The following is a 23,413-nucleotide window of genomic DNA, read 5'->3' as shown; positions in this document are numbered from 1 at the left end:
GGGAACACAAACAGGGGGAGTGGGAGAGGGAGAAGCAGGCTTCCCGCTGAGCAGGGAGCCTGATGTGGGCTCCATCCCAGGACCCTGGGATCATGACCTGAGCCGAAGGCAGATGCTTAACGACTGAGCCACCCAGGCGCCCTGGATCAAACTTTTCTAAGGACTTCATTTTGGTAAACAGTAGAGCCAAAGTTATTGCAATGAGCCACAAAATGCTTTTTAAGGGCTATTTAAAGGGCTTTCTTGAAAGCTTTCCACAAACTTAAAAGCATAAGCAAACTTTAGGGAGGGGAAGGCTTTATCTAATAAAAAGCATTATATTTATTCATTTAAGGTACACCATTAACATTTTAATTTTTTTTAAAGATTTTATTTATTTATTTGAGAGAGAGCAAGAGAGAATGAGGGAGACAGAGCGTGCACGCACATGTGCATACAGAGGGAGAAGCAGACTCCCTGCTGAGCAGGGAGCCGGGTGCAGGGCCTGATCCCAGGACCCTGAGATCATGACCTGAACCAAAGGCAAACGCTTAACTGACTAAGCCACCCAGGTGCCCTATTAACATTTTAATATTAAAAATATAATCTATCAAATAAATCGAAAGGCAGAAAAACTGTCACAATTTGATATTGGTAAACTAAAAACATTCCTAAATCAAAAGCCATGATGTTAACCATTTTCAGAATTCTATCATTACTGTGTAATCAGTCTTGTTTCTTGATTGGAATAGCTGGTCCACTGTGATACTGTTCCTTCAGGTTTCCACACTTAGAATTTTATGTATTCTTCTGTACTGAACATGCAATATTCAAATTCATTTCAGCTAGGAGGCCTGGGACTTAGAGATTAGCTCTTGGCTTATTACTTTCAATAATTTTATCTGAGGTAAGCTGATTGATCTCTACCTGGCTAAACCCAAATTCTCTAAGTATCTCTTCAGTATGTTCTCCTACAAAAGGATCCCTTTTGGAAGAAGGGGTAGCTGGGGTGTCTGACAGCAGAGGTGCAGGGCGGGGACTCACCCCATGCTCCTCTTCAGTGATAAACGAGCCCCGTTCTTTGTTATGATCATGGTGGGCAGCCTCTTCAAACGTCAGAACTGGAGTCACACATGCATCTGTGCCATCGAAGATCTGACACCACTCTGCCTTTGTCTTCTTTGCAAATACATCTGCAAATCTCTTCTTCATTTCTGGCCAATCACTCATGCTCATCTGATGAGGAAGCTCATCAGACTTTAGCCCAAGTCCTGAGATAAAAACACAATTTCTTAAAATTTTAAGCTTTGGGTGGAGTGATTATAATCAAGGAAAATGCATTTTGACCTCACCATACCGTCCCAAACAGGATGTTCTGTAAGATTTCTCAACTGGGTCAAGAGAGGAAATTCAAACTCAACTTGAAGTTGGAGCCAATGGCTAGAGGTAAGCGGGTAGCAGGACTCCAAACAGACTTCCCACTGGCAAGATTTTATTATTTATATTTCATCAAAAGTAGTCTATTTGTAAAGGTCTAGTTTCCAGAAATTGATTTTTTTCCCAGAGTAAGTTTTCAAAAATAAATTTCCTCATGATGCTATTATCTGTCATACTGAATTCAAACAACCCCACATTTTATATAGTGTACCCAAACCCTACAAAAAATAAAATTTAAACAACTTGACACACAATTATCCCATTTTTTAAGAAAACTGAAGGTAAATGATTAAATTCAAAATTGCAATTTTATATATAATATTCACCTCTCTTTATTTTGGTCAAATAAAAGAGCTCTAGTAGGATGGATGTGTGACTCATTACCCTCTTAGAACACTGCTGTGAACTAGAAACAGAGGCTTTGTAAGATAACCAGAGACACGCAACAAATTATTCCTACAGCAAACATGACAGAAAGTGATCACCCAGCCAAATCATGAGTGAGGCACACAGACTTTTGTGTCAAGCATGAAGGAGACCGTGAAGGGCCCATCAACACATGGTGCAGAAAAGATGAAAGCATCCAGCTGCGGATTTAACAGAAAGGATGGCTCCCTGGGCCCGTGACCTAATCTATGCCTCCTTTATAGACTAAAGCTATAAAGCATCTGCACCCCTGCAGATGCACCTGAACTCCAGAGCGGACTGAATTATACCCAAAAGGCCACTTTACTAGGGTTTGGTGTAAATGTCATGTTTACTCCCTCATGGAAGAGGGTTTTTCAGTGTAGACGGTGAGAGTGGAATAATAATGAAAGGCCCTTCTGCTTACGCATGTTATTTTGCATAAGTTTAGTCAAGTTAATCTAATAATTATCACTTTTATCATCCTTTCCTTCCCTATCATGTAGAAGAACAATGACTAATTGTAAACTGCTCTGAAGAGGAAAATCCCTCAAGAGGTAAGAAGACATGAATACCGAAAGCCATTCTTAGGGTTCTGAGGTATATAAGGAAATAATGAGAACTCATACAGTTCTGGACAGTTGTGAAAAGACAACTGTGGGATACCCAAATAAATTTTTCTCTGTAGCCACTTGTCCCATTCAAATACCAGGAAAAACATGGAGCCATAACTTCAGGTTTATCACTATAATCTACCCCAAAAAATGCTTCTAAGGATGTCTTTTACTTAGCTTTCTTTTTCCTGATTGCCCCAAACTCTGTGATTAAAAAACAAATAAAATGACCAGTTAGCCAAAAATAGTGATATAGATCACAGCTACTACTAGAAACATTTGCATGCTTTATTTTTATTTATTTATTTATTTTTAAGGATTTTATTTATTTATCTGAGAGAGAAAGAGAGCATGAGAGAGAGTGAACACGAGCAGGGGGAAGGGCAGAGGGAGAGAGAGAAGCAGGCACCCCCTTGAGCAGGGAGCCCAGCTTGGGGCTCAATCATAGGACCCTGAGATCATGACCTGAGCAGAAGGCAGACGCTTAACCAACTGAGCCACCGAGGTGCCCCTGCATGCTTTTTCATTCAGAATGTGATCAGAATCCTAACACTAAACAAAACTGGATCCAATATGTTCTCTCTGTAACAGACATTATATTTAAGATCAGTGGTCTCACAAGTTATAGTTTGTATACTGGAAAAATACTAGAAATCAAAGGACCCCAGCTCCTACCCCTAATTCTGACACCCCAGCTCTTCAACTGTCTTCTCATCCCTTCTCAGCCCACAGTTTCCCATCCTGCCCAGGACCTTGATCAAGGCCACAGGATTAGCCACCAAAAGTTTAGGACAGGCTGTTTCCTGTGCTCTTGACATTCCTGTATGGAACTCTAAAACCACTCCCCCACATAAATACAACTGTAGATGGTAGCTAGTTTTTATAGCATAACCAATATTAAATTTCTGGTATTTTAAGTCAAACATTTCAAGGACTGGTCTGTAGACTCAGACACTATTTAAAACTTGGGAAAGTATGTTTTAATTTCCAAAAAGCTACCTTAAATATACGGGTACACATATACATACACACAGGCGATTATACAAAATACTTATTATTTTAAGTATGTGTCATAAACTTTACTGCTCTGTGACACAATATCTGGCAAATATGAAGCAGTCAAAAATTCATGTTGTAAGCATGCAATGTTCTATGTACAAAGATTAATGTTTATTAATAAATAATGTTTTAGTACAGGGACACCATACAATATCATATGGCTGCTATATATATCATGAGGCAGATTTTTTGGATTGACAAGAAAGGACATCTTTAGTATACTATTGAATAAAAAAAAAGAGCTATTAACTACAAATTTACATGATTATATACTGTATATAAATATAATTTATAAATAAATAAAACAATTGTGTTGATATGTACACAGAAAAAGTTCATGAAAGCCACATCCCAAACTTTCCCAGAGTGGAAGGACAGAGAGAATTTTTACTTCTTACTTTACAAATTCTGTATTATGCTTTTTTCTAAAACACACATTATTTTGAATTATTTTTCATTTTTTAAAACTTGTCCTAGCATAACATTTATAGTAATTCTGTTTTAAGTTTCTGAGTAACTGCCACACAGCTTTCTACAGCGGCGAAATAATTTGACATTTTCCCACCAGTAACACACACGCCTGCAGTTTCTCCCACAACCCTGGCAACGCTTGTTGTCTGCTTTCCTTTTAATAATATTTTGAAGTCTTAGAACTACTTTAAAAAAATCCTCTAGTGCTTACTGATGATACTACAAGAGTCTTGTTATCCCAAAATGTCATGAAATTCTGTGTTTTCAGATTTCTTTGCCCCAGAAAGCAGCAGTAGAATCTGTACCTTGCAAGAACCTTGGGCATTTATGTTCAGACACGGAAGAGTTCAATGAAGTATGGTCTCAAGATCTCAAATATAAGGTAAAATAAATGAGGTACATAATTAACACTACCTAAAAAAATCATTATGGATATGGCCGTTGGTCCAGTTGGGACCTGGGAGAGAAGTAATGTACATGTGATTAGTAAAAGTACTATTTTTGTAAATAAGTACTGTAAAAGAAAGAAAATGCTGAGGCATTTTGGCATGGACCATGTAGATTAGCCAAAGCTGATTGAACATGCTAAGTCAGCCTGAACCACAAACCACCTATCAGCTAAGGATCCCTAGTGAACTCTGAAGGGAGAGAGGAGGTTAAGGATACCATAAAAGGCTGTAGATGCAAAGAGAGGAGGCTACAAAAAAAATCAGGGTGGTTACAGAGTTCAGACTTAGAAAATCTAGAAGGTGGTCAGAAGTTGAAGGGCTGGAACAATTAGCCTGCTAGAAAACTATCCCATTTCATTTTCAGTGTTTCCAGAAAAACTCATTCATTGTGGTGGAGTGTGAATGTTAGAAATTATCGTGCCAAACACATATGTTTTAAGATAACAACAAGATACACCAAGGAGGGAAGTTAACTTCTGGAATGGCAGAGCCAGAACCTTCAAAAGCCCGCTCTTGCATAAAAGCAACAAGAACCCTGGCACAAATGGTCAGAATGAACCTTTTCGTAACTCTGGAAATTAACCAAAAGTTTACAATAATCCAAAAAGCATTTATTCAGGAAAAACAACTACATTCCAATAAGATCGGTGAGACTTGTGGTGTTATAACTTGCACTAATTTCATCCCTCTCTTCCCAGCTCTGTTGTAGCCATCAAAACCAACGGGCTCCCAACCACAGTGCTGTAATAACTAACAGGATAACTGCCATTGTAGGAAGCAAATGAGTTGAGAGCTTCCCCAAAATCCCATTCCCAGAGAACTGCTATTTGTCTAGCAGCTCCCTGAAAGGCTCCATTCTCAGGGCTTGTCTTCATTTGATCTGACTTAGAGCTCACAATGCCCTATTCCTGGAACATTTTTGACATATGTCAAAAAAATCAGTGGCAATTGTTTACTATCATAGCTATCTGAGGTGGCATTCCCTGTTGGGACTAAAAGGAAGCTGACAAGTAAACTTAAAAGTGGGGAATAGGATTTTCATGGAGGGCTCTGAAATGCTCCAACATTTTCCTGAGAATTTAGAAGGCACATATGTAGGGCTGTGAGTATGCCCAGGAAAGATCTGAAAAGGTCCTAATCTTTCACCTCTGGTTGACCCCGAGTCTCCCTCCGCACAAGCAAGAAGTGAAGGCACAGAGCACCTCAGGAAAAGATGGGAAATTAACTGGTTCAAAGCATTTAAGGACATCTCTATCCAATCATGACCTGATCACCAAGCTAATGGAACAGACTTCAGTGGCTGAACATACCAAAGAATACGGATTTAGTCCAGGAAAGTCATTAAATAAACAAATAGCAGAAATGACAAACCCAGGACTGAGGAGAGGGGAAAGGAAGGCGAGACCTGATCTCCAGAGTTGCCACATTACAGGATTTAAAATATCAAGTTTCAACTAAATTTGTGAGGCATGCAAAGAAGAAGGAAGATATGACTCACACGTAAGACAAAAAGCGATGAACAGAAACTGTCCCTGAAAAAGCCAAATATCGGACTTACTGGAAAAGACTTTAAATCAGCTAGCTTCTTAAAATATGTTCAAAGCACTGAAGGAAACCATGTCTGAAAAATTAAAAGAAGGTTTGAGAATGATGTCTAATCAAAGAGAATATCAATAAAGAGACAGAAATTATTGAAAAAGGAACCAAACAGAAATTCTGGAATTAGGGACGCCTGGGTGGCTCAGTTGGTTAAGCATCTGCCTTCAACTCAGGTCATGATCCCAGGGTCCAGGGATCGAGTCCCACATCTGGCTCCCTGCTGGGGGGGGTCTGCTTCTCCCTCTACCCATCCCCGCTGCTCGTGATCTCTCTCTCTCTCTGACAAATAAATAAAATCTTAAAAAAAAAAAAGAAATTCTAGAATTGAAAACTTCATTAAAGGGACACAGCAACAGACATGAACTAGCAGGAGAAAGAATCAGGGAACTCAAAGAAAAGTAAACTGCTTATCCAGTCTGAGCAACAGAAAGAAAAGGGAAAAGAAAAATGAACAGAACCTCAGAGACTTGTAGGACACCAGCAAGAACAGCAACATATGGAGTAACTGGAGCTTCTTCCACACATGCCTCTGCCCTTGTTTCCTGGACTTTCCTCACAGCCTGGCCCCCAAATGCCAGTCTTCACTCCTGCCTCAAATGAAGAAACCGAGACTGCCACCTGCCCCCAAGCCAGAGGGAGAGGGAGACATCTCAGCCCTTGCTAAAGGGAGAAAAACAACCACAAGCAATCAAAGATGTTGATGAAATACAAGGTGAAATAGACTTAACAGACATGTCAGTGAGATTTTGAAAGCAGAACAGGAACAGGAACATAACAAACTCTGCCAACCATTTCTTTAGGAGAGGGCAGAATTGACTGCCCAAACCCCAAATTGGGGGATAAGAACATTTGTCAACCATCCAGAAGTGTCTGCACTGCTTGGGGAGAAGGATGAAGAGGTGTTACATTATTTGACAAGAGTTGAAGTGGCAGAATTTGAAGATATTAAATCGGGTTACAGAACAGAATATTATTTTGATGAAAATCCTTACTTTGAAAATAAAGTTCTCTTCCAAGAATTTCATCTGAATGAGAGTAGTGATCCACCTTCAAAGTCCACTGAAATCAAATGGAAATCTGGAAAGGATTTGATGAAACGTTCAAGTCAAATACAGAATAAAGCCAGCAGGAAGAGACAGCATGGGGAACCAAAGAGCTTCTTCACCTGGTTTACTGACCATTCTGATGCAGGTGCAGATGAGTTAGGAGAGGTCATCAAAGATGATATTTGGCCAAATCCATTATAGTATTACTTGGTTCCTAATACAGATGAGGAAGAAAGGGAAGGAGAAGATGACGATGACAATGAAGAAGAAGGTATGGAAGATACTGGTTAAGAAGATGAAGGTGAAGAAGATGAAGGTGATGATGAGGGGGAGGAAGGAGAGGAGGATGAAGCAGAAGATGACTAATGGAACACTGACAGATTCTAACCTTCCTTTTTTAATTCTCTCCAGTCCCTGGGAGCAAGTTGCAGTCTTTTTTTTTTTTTCCTCCCTGCTCTTGTGCTCATTTGCCCTGTTTTTTGAAGTCTCTTTTCTTTCCCTTTATACTAAAGGTTCTCAACTTATTTGGGGGGGGAAATACCTTGAACAAAATACTTTGGGAAAAGAATGTCCACCCCTCTCTGTTCCAAATTTATTTTTATCCCTTCCTGTCTCAACAAAAACTTGATGGAATCAATACCACTGTGCTCTGTGGGAAAAAATAAAAACCTGCTCCCTTAGCTCTGCTAAAAGCTGGAGGGTGCTAGGCCCTTGTGTGGTAGTGCACAGAATTCCAGCTTTTTTTTCTCCTTTCTCTGTATATTGGGACCCTGGACAGCCAAAACAATCTTGAAAAAGAATAAAATTGGAAGGCTCACACTTTCTACTTTCAAACTTACTACAAAGCTACAGTGATCAACACAGTGCGGTGCTAACATAAGGAGAGACATGTACATCAACGGAACAGAATTGAGAGTCCAAAAATTAACCCTTACACTTATGGTCAACTGATTTTCAACAAGGATGCCAACACCATTCAATGGAGAAAGAACAGTCCTTTTGACAAATAGTCTTTGCTGGGAAACCTGGAGAGCCATATGCAAAACAATGAAGTTGGACCCTTAGCTCACCCCATATACAAAAATTAACTCATAATTTAACAGAGACCTAAATGTGAGTGCTGAAACTATGAAAATTTTAAAAGAAAACACTGGAGTGAGACTATAAAACTGGGAGTTCTCTGGATAACTTCTATGCAATATTTATTAAAGGATAAGTAATAAAAATGTGCTAATCAGCTTACATGTTATTAGAACTCAATAGTAGCTGAAGCAATTGTTCAGAACTCAAACAACATTTTTTTTCAATGAGTATATTTTATCATTGTCATTTAGAATTGCCTGTGAATGATGATAAAAAGCTGACTGAAGTTTAGTCATTTTTATTATTGTATTTAAATTCTCTATAGACAATACATAAATGTACAAGGTTTACGTCAGGTATGGACTCCACTGTGCTCTATCCTGCTGCCTTCCAAGGCCCTGCAACACCGAGGAAGGAGTGTCGCTCCCACCATTCAGCCCCTCACATAGCATTGTTCTGTCCTTGATTTTGAATTAAGACCTTCCATTCTTAGTTTTAATTTCTGAACAGAAAAGCCTTTATTATCTAGAGAAACCATTCCGTTCTACGTTTCTCCAACTATATTTAAGTTAGTGAAGTTAATATTGTTGATTATAAAATGCTTTCTGATGCTTGTAAAAGACAATTTCAGTTATATGCCAATAACTGTAGGTAGTATATTGCATCTGAAAAGCTACCAAACATAACAACAAAACTCCACACTTAAAGTTGAAAAGATAGATGCACCATGACCAGCTTGTCACACCACATTATATATTCTACAACTTCTTACTCAGGTATCTGTAAAGTAAACTTTAAATTCAAACATTTTACAGGAACAAAATAACATTAGTCCAATTATTTAATTAGGGAAGAAGAGATCCCAAATATTCCTGCTAACTTGTGGCCACATGCAAATAAGACAAGAATCTACAAGAAAGGTAAACTGTAGAAGCATCAAGTGATAATAACATATTCCAACAAAATCTTATTCACCAAAGTCGCTCCGTATTCTAGTGACCCCTGACACTGGGGAGGACTATAGGTGATATCTATCAAGGTATAAGAACTGGTAGAGGGGCACCTGGGTGGCTCAGTTGTTAAGTGTCTGCCACGGGCTCAGGTCATGATCCCAGAGTCTTAGGATCAAGCCCCACATCGGGCTCCCTGCTCCGCGGGAAGCCTGCTTCTCCCTCTCCCGCTCCCCCTGCTTGTGTTCCCTCTCTCATTGTGTCTCTCTCTATCAAATAAATAAATAAAATCTTAAAAAAAAAAAGAACTGGTAGAACCAGCAGGTCATTCCTAAGGAAGAATAAGATGTGGGCACACAAGGGCAATATAAATATCTGAGTATGAAATGTGATAAAAAACTGAACTTCCACAAAATGGATTATTTTTTTAAAGTCTGAGCTATTTTATAGACTTGTCAAATTACCTGTCAATTTAAAACATAAGGGAAATGCCCCACAATATAATGATGGCTATAATTAGGTTAATTAGAGGTAGATACATAACAAAGACACAATGAATTTCAAAAGGCTCTAAAATAGAGGTTACAGAACATCCACAAGAAAAGGGGAGATGGGGAAGGCACATGAAAGTTACTTACCTTTGATCAGCAGCTTGTAGAACTGGGGCTCTAATGCTCCAACAGCCATGAACCCCCCATCTGCCGTTTTGTAAGTTGTGTAGAAAGGTGCTCCACCATCTAGTAAGTTCTGTCCTCGAGGCTGTTCCCACATTCCTAGTTGTTGAGATTCCCACAGAAAAGAACTCAGGTATGCTGTTCCTTCCACCTTTGAAGAAGAAACAGGATACAATATGAATCCAGATATTTAAACTATAAAGGCATGATTAATTTCCACTTAGATTTTTTTTAACATTGGTATACAAATGTTTCTTAGAGTATAGGAAGACTGTATCTAATTACACAACTTCTTTGATATTTCAAGAAAGTGTGTTAGAACAGGTTTATGGTAGAGGGTTTCTCCACTCTTCAGGTCAGAAGATACTTTTCAGAAAAGACTTAGAAGGAACTACTTTTGTTCTCCCTTTCAAATAAAACTGCCAAATGTTGATAATTTTTGAAGCCAAGTGAGGGCACATGGAAGTTCATTATATATTCTCTCTATAATTATATATGTTTAAAACTATCAGGATAAAAAGTTAAAAATAAAGCAAAGAGGTTTTTGAAAATCTATCTTCTGATCTCAATACCTATAAACACATACACATAGATATATGAAGCATATCACATTATAAAGGTAAATCATATTACAGTTAAATTTAGCTTATTTTATTTTGACTCCAAGCCCAAGAAAACTATATTTGAATATTTAATACATTTTAATTTTAACAATCACTAGAAAGTAACAAAATAAACATAACAATATGAGTGGCAGATACATGGGTTTTCTGAGTCCAGACAAACTAGTTTGGGAATGCCAACTTCCCACTGAGTCCTGAAGTAATAGTAATGGATTCATATCCTCAGGTATAATTGTTACAGGCTGGATGTACTGGGCTATCCAAAGAAGACTACTTCCCTCTCCTAATGGCTTTATGATCCTAATGATCTAGGCCCCCAGGGAGAACGCCATCAAAGCACCCTTGGTGGGCCTATGGAATTTCTCACAGTTACTGGCTACGAAACAAATGCGAAATATATCTTTGGATACATCCCAATTTTCCCTTTTAACTTGAAATCTCATGCACACCTAAATTTATGGCTTTGAGATCTGACATACCAAACAGTATGTATATTTTGTATAAGTGGCTTCTTTTGAAACTGGGTTACATAGATTTTAGAGAGTCCCCATATCTATACATATACATACACACACATATATATACATACACACACACGTAGAATGATACACCACATATAACGATACATACACATACATAAATGTATATACATACATACATAAAATCTCCTTTATATACTAGATATACTGGTGAGTATCTTGAAAAAACATGCACTAATAGAGTTACGGGTCCAGTTTGGCCCATCCAGAGCACACAGAGGCTCTGATTTAATCCTAATTTTATCCTAATTTTATTTGGGTAGGAGAATATAGGGCAGCAACAGCAGTTACAATCCTCACCTCCACACGCTACCCAGATGTACGTCTTCTCTTACCCTTCACGCACATGTTGAGTAGCTGACACAGACAAGAGCCCTTTGACACAAGGGAACTGCAGCCTCAATTTCCCAACCTTTTACACTGTTCTCATCATGTGGGACCACAGCCTATGTGCTAGTGCCCAGCCACCTCGCCCCAGGTCTAGCGCCCTTCCCCAGATCAGGGGTAAACACGGGAAAACAGACATCATGTTCCACAGTTTTCTTCACTTGGCAGTTTCCAAGGAGACGACCCCCGGACATCACAGGCAAGCCTGAGTCAAGGATTCTGCCGCTAAAAACACTTGAAAACTATGGCCTAGAAGAATAAGGTATCTGCGCTCACTCATCAGCTTCTATAACTATTTGTATCACAAGGGTTCCCAGAGATGGGAAAGTAATGAATACCATGCTTTACTGACCCTAAGGCCTTGAGTTATTAGCCAACACTCACTTGACCCTAATGCAAACATGAACCCTGAATCAAGTTTGCATTTCCACATATACTAACAACCGACTATCTTCCTAATCACCATGTAATTCTGATTAGACACAGTCTGATGAAAGCAGCAATTACCTTTTATTGATATTTGACTATAAATAAGCAATTACACATAATTAGTAAATTATTCTAATTATTATTAAATAAGTATTTAACCTTATATTCTCCTTAAAACTCCCAAGGTCTCATGTTTGTTCTTAGCTCATTCCTTTTGGACCCCAGGGACCATGTCCATGGAGGGCAGTGACGGAAAGCATGAGTTTTCATGCCCATGAAGATGTCACACTGCCTGCGTCTGACCCTCTCCAGCCACCTGCTTTGGAAGGCAGTTCCCCGTCTCCAAGCTGGAAGTCTTCAAATGCCAAGAGAGTGAGCACACCTCCTTGACGGAGCTATGTGGATCAGAGGGAAGACACAGGGAAATCCCCTCACCCGTGCTCGGCCTATAGTAAGTGCACAGTGGGTACCACTGCTGCTCCTAGGTGTGCAGGGACTGGGCCAGGAGCTGGAGATAGAAAGACCAATCACACACCACTCCTACCGAAGTCACTTCAGACAGGGACACAGAGGACAATGTGAATGTCACAGGGGTAAGCCTGTGAGAAGGTAGTGCAAGCCAAGGCCCCAAGATGAGGGGCCCTGGAAATGGCTTTTGTAAAAGGTCACCAATGGCAAATCCAATTTACACTGTTCAGATCTAAACTCTTGAGGTCTCCACCAACATCTGGCCCTCTGACCATTCCTTCTTTTTTTTTTTTAGCACTTTCTCTTTCCTTCGTTTCCATGGAAACACTCTACAGTTCTCCACTTTGCTCTCTTTAGCCCGGTTTCTCCTCTTCTGCCCACTCTTCAAACCCAGTGTTCTGTCTGCTTCCCTAGAGGACCACACAGTCTCAGGTGGCTCCCAAATGACTCTACAACTCTTTCTAGTCTCTAACTTCGAGTATTCACCTCCATCTGGACATCTGAGAGACTTCAAACTTGAAATGACCCAAACTGAATTCCTTTTATAATAATAATAATAATAATAATAGCAAATCCTTGCAGAGCACCACCTCTATGCCAGACACTGTTTAAACCCTGAACAACGGATAAATTCATTCAGTTCTCTAACGATGCTCTGAGGTAGGTACCATTTTATCTCCATTTTACAAAGAAGCAGCTGAAGCACAGGGAGGTAAGTACCTTACCCGAGATCACAGAGCGAGTCGGTGGCAGACCTGTGGTGGAGGAAGGGGGGCTGCCGGAGTCTGTGCTCCTACCCGCTAACTCACGCTGCCTCTTCCATCGGCAGTCCTCCCCCACGGTGGGTCACCCACACCAGAAACAGGGGAGTCAGGGCGCCTAGGGGGCTCAGTTGGGTAAGGGGCCCACTCTTGATTTCAGCTCCATTCGTGATCTCCGGGTCCTGGGATCTAGCCCTGCATTGGGCTTCTCTCTCAGTGGGGAGTCTGCTTGAAGATTCTCTCTCTCCCTCTCCCTCTGCCCCTCCCCTCACTCAGATGCACACACTCTCTGTCTCTCCCTCTAAATAAATCTCAAAAAAAAAAAAAAAAGAAAGAAACAGGGGAGTCAGCCTTGACTCCTCCTTTTCCCCTCACTGCCAATGCATCACCAAATCCTGGCAATTTTACATTCTCAAAGATAAATTTCACTTAAACCCAGACCCATTCTATCACCAATAACTTTAGTGCTCAAGCTTCTCTCTCAGCAACCCAGTAACTGTCTCTCTGCCTCCAGTCTTGTCTTCCTCACATCCATCTCCATTCTCCCTCCAAAGAGCTGCCCAAATGCAAACCTGTAGTGGTGCTGGACTGGGTTCCTTCCAAGGGGCTGTGAGAACTTGGGCTTCCTCCTCTTTAAAATAACATACTCCAAGTGAAACTGCTGTTTTGAGGATTAGGAGAAACTGCACAGGGGAAGTGCCTAGCATAACATGAGGCCCATACTCAAGGCATGGCAGTGAAAAAAAAACGAAGCCTCACAATGTTGGAGTCTCCCCGAAAAACGTAGAAGGAAGGTCTAGACTGGCCCATTTTACTTTAGCACCCTTAAGAATCTTCTCTATCTAGAGGCGCCTGGGTGGCTCAGTCGTTAAGCATCTGCCTTCGGCTCAGGTCATGATCCCAGGGTCCTGGGATCGAGCCCCGCATTGGGCTCCCTGCTCCGCGGGAAGCCTGCTTCTCCCTCTCCCACTCCCCCTGCTTGTGTTCCCTCTCTCACTGTGTCTCTCTCTGTCAAATAAATAAATAAAAATCTTTAAAAAAAAGAATCTTCTCTATCTATCTGCTAAGGGAGACTTCCTGAGCCCAGTTTTAAATGAAGATTGCTTGAAAAATGTATTTGAAGCACAAGAAACAGTATGGGGAAAATTGCTGAAACCAACACAGGAATCAGATGAGCCACGGAAAGTTTAGAAAATTGATTCCACAAACAGATAATCAATGATGACATTCTAACACATGTAAAGGATATGAAGCTATTTTAAAGAAAAGTTAATTTGGGTTCTAACTTCAAATCTCATTCATCTCCTGTCTTGTTCAGAAAAGAATCTGAGGCAGCTGCCTATCATACTTAGGAACAACTGGGAGGCTTATCACTTCCCCTAATTCACACTTACCATGCTTGCATCAATGACCTGACCTTTGCCAGAGCGTGTGCGTTCAAACAGAGCCATCAAGATGCCCAGTGTGCACATGAGGCCGCCACCACCGAAGTCAGCCAGGAGATTCAGTGGGGGATATGGATTCTCACCACTTCTGCCAATTTTTGATAGAACACCTACATCATTAAAAAACATTAGGGAACAGTACTTGTAAATTTAATGTCTCTTTTAAATAAATACACGAACACCTGAAGAGGAATAACCAGTCTCTCTAGTTGCTAACATAGTGAATACTAGTACATAATGCTTTTCCAAATCTAAGCCTATTCAGCATATTTATAAACAGGCTTTTCGCACAACAAGGCTCCTTGTTTTGTTTTTTGTTTTTCTTCTCTAAAACTTGATTCCAACTCATGCTTTCAGAATTTTATTGCTAAGTTTTTACTTGCTGAGTTTCAGGGAAAAAATTATTGTTATCAATTTAGTTTATGGCTTAACAACAGTATAATCCACTGCCATTCTTATTAGAAAGAGATGCAAGAAAATGAACACAAGAAAAATAAAAGTGACTACATTTTAAAATAGCTGGAAAAACCGATTCCATCCTCACTCTTTTCTTCAACCTTTTAAATTTGTACTCACAGGAAATTTGAGACTTTCTTTACTCAAAAACACATACTTTCTTAGGATCCTAGGACTGGGTCATTCTAAGACATATTCTCATAGGCAAAAATTCTAATAAAGTGATAATATGACCTAAAACTACAGATATTTAGAGAAGTCTAAAATGGTGACTCAGGCAATGATTCTCAATGAAGGTAGGAGAGGGGAGGCGGGATCAAATGATATTAGCATTTTCAAACTACAGGACAATCAGATCTCTTACTTCCTGGCAGGGGCTTGCCTGAGAATTGATTATACAAATGTAGTAAGTAAATGTTACTAGTGACAGTGTATTATCCCTCAAATGTGTGAAAACAAGGGGAAAAGGGTTGAGAATAACTGTTCCAAGACAAACCAACCCCCCCTTTTTAATTTTAACTAGGTTCCATGTGCAAAGTGGGGCTTGAACTCACAACCCTGACATCAAGAGTCGCATGCTCCACTGACTGAGCCAGGCAGGAGCCAGACAAACCCGCCCTTTTTGAACGACCATTGTCCCCTTATTGATTCTGGTAAATATTTAAATCTGCACCTTTAAAAATTCTTTATAATTAGTGTAACTGTCCATCTAGACTGGGAACAAAATAAACAGTACAGAGAAATTATTTTGTCGATGTACCTGACAAAGCCAAATAGTTGATGTCATGGCCAGCTACTCTAGAGAATCTTCCTGACTGGCCAAATCCACTCAACCTGGCATAGATAAGCTTTGGATTCTCCTTCTGCAGAATCTCTGGGCCTAGCTGGAGTTTTTCCATGACACCTTAAGAGAAAAGTAACAGTGATTTTTTTTAAAGAGGGATGAACTGAGGATGGGTATAATCCCGTCTCTGTGGCAAACAGAAAATGGCACTCTTGCAAGTCATACTAATAACGTTTGTGGTGGGTTTTAGCATGTTTTAAGGACATGGACACAATGAGTGAGGCCACCACTTCTACAATGTGTGACTTCTGCCCCAGAATACCATTTCCTTCCAGTCCTTCCTTATTTCCCTTCAGGCATATCCAAGCTCCTTTAATCCCCATAGTGTGCCTTTCATTCCTTGAGTCAGTACCTTTATAGTTCCCCAAATCCTCTCCTTAGTCATTTATTAGAAATGGTTTGTTCTCTTGGAGCAGTTACCCTGGGGCTTTATTTGGTCAAAAATACACTTCTGAAAATGGCTATTCCTTTTAGGATCTTTTCTTTTTCTGTGCCTGCATCACTGCCCACCACCTTCTACCTCATGCTGCGCTTCTGTGTGTAGATATTCCATCACCTTCCCTATCAGCTTAGAATCCTCTGGTAGGATTCACGTCTGATCTGTTTCCTCGGGCCTCTAAAGTGCCTAGCATGGGTACCTTCACAAAAGGCTCAGCAAATATCTGTGGAAAGATTTGCTAAAATAGCATCTAAGACCTCTTTATCAGCAAGTACCATATTCATTGCACAAAATTCAGATAACTGGTACTTTAAATCTCCTGGGACTAAAAATAATAAAGATTATATAATAATTTTATGGTCTTTTTTCTGCTAAATCTGCATAAATTACAAAAAGAAAAAAAAAAAAGAATTCTAGTCCTCTGCTTAAACAAACACCAGCCACAATCCTCTCACCCAGTAGCTATGCCTGTATTCAGGGCTCTATTTTCCTCCTAATTGCAAGACCTTGGAATCAACCATGTTGAGCCTCCATCTTTAAATGGGGCATTATTAAATTATATAATCCTAATTATTAAATTATTATAATCCTCCAATCTGCTGTAAGGATAAATGAATTAACACATTTAATATGTCTGGTGCCCCACAGACATTCAATTCATTCACCAAACATTTACTGACTTCCTGCTATATACCAGACAAAGCTTTGGTTTAGTACTTGAGCGAGATTACCTGGCAGCTGTCTGAGAATGGATCCAAGTGGTGCTAGACCCAAACGTCAGCTTTAAAAAGGCTGTTACAACAGTGTGAAGGAAGCTACAGCAAGTATGGAAAGCCTGAGTGAGAGAAAGGAGGAAGAATGTCTGGATTCCTGATAACTGTAAGCAAAAGAAGTGAAGAATATTTGGAGTCATGGACGGGGTGCAGGCTTCTGATTCAGGCAACTGGGTGAGTATTGGTTCCATTTACTGAGATAAATAATATAGAAGGAGGAGATGCTATTTTAGGAGGTAACATAATGAACTTGTTTTGGGATTTGTGGAAGTTGCCATGCCTGGGAGACAGCCAGTTAAGAGATGTGCAGGGCTTGTGTATTCCAGCGGTCTGTGGCTCTAAAGGAGGGGGGTACAGTTATAGATTTGGTCATCATCTGTCTATAAAAGGTGAAAACGTTCGGAATAGATAAGGTGGCTCCAGGACGCAGAGTGTAAACTAAATTGATCTGAAGCTGGAACTTGGGAACACAAGGATTTAAGACAGAGTGTTAGCCTGGGTCAGAGGATAGCTTTTGGAGGGTACACCAACCGCCCAAACTGTAGAAAAACTTCGACTATGTACCTACATGCAGTTTTCCAGGGAGGGAAATCTATGGCTTTCGTTAGATTCTGATAGGATTCGTGACCCTCCAATAATAAAGAAAGGCAAATACGAAGAGGCGATTATAAAAACGAGCAATTTGGGAAGGAGCCGGCAATGGGTATAAGGAGAACAAGGGCAACAGCAGTATCTAGGATTCCAAGTACGGAAGATCATCTCAAGGGGCGAAGGGTCAACAGCAAACCTGACAGAACAATCGAGAAAGGCAGTGACAGGAAAGGGTTTGAGCGGCAACAGGGCACGGGTGTAGCGGGCGCTGCCTGTCAAACGTCCCGTTTCCTGCGTCCCGCCCCCCAGCGGCGCTGAGGAGGCGCCGGGGGGCTCACCATGGCGGAAGGGCTCCAGCACCACATCCGTCCGGGCGCACAGGCGACGCAGCACAGCCGCCCCCTGCGGCCGCTTCAGGTCCACCGCCAGCGAGCGCTTGCCCCGGGCCAAGAAGCTCACATCTCCGCGGGAGCCCAGTCGGTCCACACGCACCACCCGCGCCCCGAAGTCCGCCAGGACCATACCGCAGTACGGGCCCGGGGCCAGGCCGGCCAGCTCTAGCACCGAGATACCCTGCAGCGCCATAGCTCCCGGGTCTCCAAGTGAAGAACTGTCCCAGCCTAGATATAGCGCAGGCCGCCAGGCCGCCAGGGAGGCTGGACTGCCTAGCGCTCCCTCCCTCCTGCGCCTGCGCGGGGCCCTGTCCTGGAGTCTGCGCATTGGGCGGATCCCGGCCCCGCCTCCTCGCCGGGTCCAAAGGGTGATTTCCCTTTTTCTCGGCTCCTTGCCCTTTGAGGGGTTGCTCGTCACATGGCTCAGACAGGATTTCTTTGCTTCCCTTTCTGCATATCCAATGTTAAACTGAGGCTTATTAAAAATTTTAAGGTTTTTTTTTGTTTGTTTGTATGGTTTTTTTTTTTAGCAAAACATATTCTAATCAAGCAGCACCCAAAATGACGTGATTAGGAGCATTCTACCAACAGGAGCTGGGGAGAGGCTTTTACAGAGAAAAGCAAATAAGTGATAGATTAGCTGTAGGTGAAAGTCTGCTTGGCTGTTTGTGATGGATTGTTCTTAGGTTTCAATTTCATGACTTTGAGACATTTACAGGGTTAGATTTTGGTTTGTTTAGTAGGCTGCCAAGGCATTGAAACCACAGCAGTCTAATGGCCTCCTTGTTTAATTAATATAACACCTCCTTGACCCTCTCTAGCCCATGTTCCTACCTTTGTTCAGACATAAACTTCCTTACCCCCTTCTCTTGTTTTATTTTTATTTTAAAAAACTTAAAGAGAAAATTGCAAAGACTGATAAAGAAGACCTCCAGATTGACACATTTTTTTTTTTATATTTGTTTCCAGGGAAACAGTACACATATAACAACCAGGATGGATTCACATGAATCAGAAATATTACCCAGCATCCAGTTTTACTAGTAAGTTCAAAGATACAGGTCATGGAAAGGCTCAGCCAAATCAGAGTTCTTGAAAATCTCACATGGCCCTTCCTTCCTACATTGGACACATACCCTCTGTTACAAGCTGAATTATGTCCCTTCAAAATTCATATATTGAAGTCCTAACCCCAGTACCTCAGAATGTGACTGTATTTGGAGACAGGGCTTATAAAGTGATAACTAAGATCAAATGAAATCATACGGGTTGGCCTTAATTAATATGACTGGTGTCTTTACAAGAAAAGATTAGGACACAGAAAGCAAGGACTGAAGGATGGCCATGTGAGGACGCAGCAGAAGGTGGCTATCTGCCAGCCAAGGAGAAGGGCCTCAGAAGAAACCAAACTTGCAGATACCTTGATCTTGTACTTTTAACTTCTAGAACTGTGAGAAAATGGTTTTCTGTTGTTTAAGCTGCCCAGCCTGTAGTGCCTTATTATGGCAGCCTGAGCAGACTAATACAACTATTAAGAGGGTTGGTGGTGGAGAGTTATGATATTTTGTTATAGCCCTAGCAAACTAATATACCCTCTGACCCATGGCTATAGTTTAGGTCTCTAACGAGGTTCTCAGGTACCTAACAGACTTCATTTTACATCCTAGAGAGTTACTTAGCTCTGGAACCATGCTTCCTAGATTCTGGGTTTATTTAGCATAAGTAATGCTATGGCCAGGGCTATCTGTTAAATGCATCAAATAGATAAATTCTCTTCCTTCTAGCAAATATCATTCATCTATTTACCCAAGGTAAATAGATACAAAAGGTACAATTGACAAGGAGAGTCATGTGCCTTTTTCTTTAACCCTCAAGTCATCCCTGTAGTAAAGGGAGCAAATAGATCACAGGCCAGCTGCTTTTAACACCTTCCATAGCCAAAGTCTCCTTTACCCTCCCTTCCTACCCAAAGTTATATTTCTCTGCTCCTGCTCACTCCACTGATCAAGACATAAGCACTCCCATGATTTTGATATATGGTCCACAGTCAATTATATCTATTGATGCTGTAGCTATACTATTTATATACTACATTTTGTTTATATATATCATATTTTGTAGTTTTAATTTCCATAAACGATGTTACATTGCAGTCACTCTTCTGAACTTGCTTTTGTACTCCATCTTATCCTAACTTGTCTCCCCATTTCTACTCCTTTCTCTTAGATCAATCAGATTCTTGGCTTAAATACAACAGAATTCACTGGAAGGATATCAAGTAGCTTACATAATTGCCTGATGCTGCTGAATTCAGGCCACTGGAGTCCCATCCAAGGTCAAAGCATGAAAGTCTGTTTGGGATATAGATCTACACAGTTTTCACTCACCTCTGCTCTGCTGAGAGATTTACACCAGCCTGATTCTGAGTCAAAAGAACAGAGGTACTTACTTGAATGAAGGACCTCCCACAGAAGATTAAGATGGGGCCATTAAATTATAATAATGACTCTGGTGGATTGAAACACATTAAATATATGAAAAATCATAAGTTAATAATAATGCTTTTTAAGAGATCTTATTAATCACCTTTGAAGATTTCTAGGGCACCAACTCATTATTCTAAAAACTGATAAATAAAAGTGAAAAAAAATCAAGCATCAATCTTGTCTTCCATATAAACAGTATTTCAGAATAACCAAATAGCTAGTGAAAGAATGTATTTCTTTTAAAATGTCACTATTTTTGCACAGTGAAGGAAACCATCAACAAACCAAAAAGGCAACCTACTGAATGGGAGAAGATGTTTGCAAATGATATATCCAATAAAGGGTTAATATCCAAACTATATGAAGAACTTACACAACTGAACACCAAAAAAAAAAAAAAACCAAAAAACCCCCACCAAATCATCAAACTAAAAATGGGCAGGGGGGGCACCTGGGTGGCTCAGTGGGTTGAGCATCTGACTCTTGGTTTTGGCTCAGGATCATTTGACCTCATGGGTTGTGGGATCAAGCCCAGTGTCAAGCCTTGCGTTGGGCCTCGTGCTCAGTGTGGAGTCTGCTTGAGACTCTCTGTCTCTGCTTCTCTCCCCACTCATGCTTTCTCTCTCTCTTTCTCAAATAAATAAATAAAATCTTTTAAAAAGGGGGGGGGGCAGAGGACCTGAATAGGCATTTTTCCAAAAAGACATACAGATGGCCAACAGACACATGAAAGATGCTCAAGCAAATCAAAACTACAATGAGGTATCACCTTACACCTGTCAGAATTGCTAGAATTAAAGAGACAAGAAATAACAAGTGTTGGCAAGTATGTGGAGAAAAAGGAATCCTTGTAACAGTTGGTGGGACTGTATATTGGTGCAGCCAGGGGGAAAAACAGTATGATAGTTCCTCAAAAAATTAAAAATAGAATTACCATACGATCCAATAATTCCACTACTGGGTATTTACCAAAAACAAAAACAAAAACACTAATTCAAAAAGATACATGCACCCCTATGTTTATTGCAGCATTACTTATAATAGCCAAGATATGGAAGCAACCCAAGTGTCCATATAGATGAATGGATAAAGAAAACATGCCATATATATATATACACACACACACACACATATATGTCTATAAAATGGAATATTACTCAGCCCTAAAAAGGGGTGAAATTTTGCCATTTGGGACAACATGGATGGACCTAGAGGGTATTATACCAAGTGAAGTGATTCAGACAGATAAAGACAAATACCATATGATTTCACTCATATGTAGAATTTTGAAAACAAAACAAATTTTGGAAAAAAAAAAAAACGAAGAGACAAATACAGAGAACTGATGGTTGCCAAAGGGGAACAGAAGGGACGAGTGAAATAGGTAAAGGGGATTTTTTTTTAAAAGTTGGTTGCTTAAATGATACCTACCTACTATCTCCTTTTTAGATCCTCAATTTTATGAAAACTTGTAAAATTAATCTTCCAGATATAATTCTGGTCATGGGTAAAATTGTGAAACAATCAATCTTGATCTTCCCCCACCTTCCTTACTAAGCACTCTTTTTTACACCTGAGACTTACTTGCAAGCCTAAAGTCTTTTCCACCTGCCTGCAACCAAATTGGGTGTCTCTACTAAGAAGAAAACTAGAATTTACATCAGCATAGAAAGACCTCATATATGTGATGAAGATCCTGGTCCCTTAAGATACTCAGATTACATTAAAGGACCTCCTCCAAACATCAATGTCTTAAATTTGCAGAGGGTTGAAGTCATAACAATGGGATAACTGAAAAGTGGAGTATTTTGTAGACAAACGACCATGCTCTGTGCCTACATCATCGATGTATGGCTGTTTACATCATCTGCATGAAAATATTTTAACTTTGTGTTAACAAACCATAGTGACTTACAACGTATGACTATTCAACTTTATTCAGAACATTATAAAACAATACATTTAACAAAAGTATGTTTATTTCCATACAATGCTTTTACATTTTTCTCACCTCAGTTTTATCTAAAGCTAAGCCAATATCTTCTTCTAAGACATTTTATTAATAGTGTATGTTCTTTAAACATGGAATCCCTTTGGGCAACATGCAACATTCAAATGTCTGTTGGCAATACACTTTTACAAAATATTTATGATGTCTGGAAATAATAAACCTCAACACCCATGACCACACAGCCCCAGGGGCAGTGGGGGACATACACAAAATCACAAAAACATTACCAACCAGTCAAGCACATTTTGGCTAATATCCATTCACAAATAACGTTGCTTGTGTTGGTCAGGAAGAATTTAAAAATATTTATAGATCAAAAGAAAGGGTCAAAGACAGAACTGAGCATGGAGCACACCAAGTTAGCTGATAGGGCAGCCCTAATTAATTCTTTCTGCTTCTAGCTAGAGGGGGTAATCAATACAATTAAACCCATAGTTTAAAAGCTTTTGTGGAAATTCAAATTGTAACAGAAAATAAATTAAGGGCTAATTGCTTCTAAGGGATTCATTAAATGACATGTGCTAGACAGGTATCTCTCTAGTGCATTTTAAATATAATTTGACATCAAGGTAAACACATATGCCAATGATGCTTCCTTTGCTTAAAATAAACAAAATCTGTGTACTATCTTCTGTACTTGTCCCTTTTTGGGGAGGGACAGGCAAAAGTAAAGAAGCACAGCTTCATTGTAAGTATTGCTTAAATATGGTAATCAAAAAAGTCATATCATTTTTTATTTTTAAAAAGGTTAAGAGATTTTATTTTATGTCTTCTAAATGGAATGCCCTTATATTTTGTATCCATTAGTTTGTATGTAACTGAGTTTACAGCTCCTTCGAATATCAGTATGTGTAAAGTTTATTGGGGTAATTTCTAAATTGAGAGAGAATAAGGTCACTGTATCTGTATATATGGATGTAACCTCACTTAAGCTGGCCAGGGTCAACAAAGATCGATTATAATCCGAGAAACACAATGGGAAAAATTCAATATAATAAGTCAG

The 23,413-nt window shown here is 40.0% G+C and overlaps 1 protein-coding gene and 1 pseudogene across 2 annotated transcripts; one reads left to right on the top strand and one right to left on the bottom strand.

Annotated features, from left to right (window-relative positions):
* Positions 1-501: 501 nt before the first annotated feature.
* Positions 502-18,209, bottom strand: AMACR (alpha-methylacyl-CoA racemase). 2 transcript variants are annotated; one of them, XM_021696058.1, is made up of 5 exons: positions 17,860-18,209; positions 15,635-15,778; positions 14,368-14,528; positions 9,731-9,917; positions 502-1,250 (listed from the first exon to the last, which is right to left on the bottom strand). In XM_021696058.1, exons 1-5 carry the CDS (start codon positions 18,104-18,106, stop codon positions 841-843), a joined length of 1,149 nt encoding a protein of 382 aa, XP_021551733.1. In that variant the 5' UTR covers positions 18,107-18,209; the 3' UTR covers positions 502-840. The 2 variants fall into 2 exon arrangements, with proteins under 2 accessions (XP_021551733.1, XP_021551730.1); XM_021696055.1 differs by lacking the exon at positions 15,635-15,778 and having other exon boundaries at positions 517-1,250.
* On the top strand, positions 5,904-7,425 carry LOC110584759 (annotated as a pseudogene).
* Positions 18,210-23,413: the final 5,204 nt, after the last annotated feature.

The sequence above is a fragment of the Neomonachus schauinslandi genome, chromosome 7, assembly GCF_002201575.2.
Source record: "Neomonachus schauinslandi chromosome 7, ASM220157v2, whole genome shotgun sequence".
In the NCBI taxonomy this organism is placed as follows: Eukaryota; Metazoa; Chordata; class Mammalia; order Carnivora; family Phocidae; genus Neomonachus; species Neomonachus schauinslandi.
This window is presented reverse-complemented; position numbering and strand designations above follow the sequence as displayed.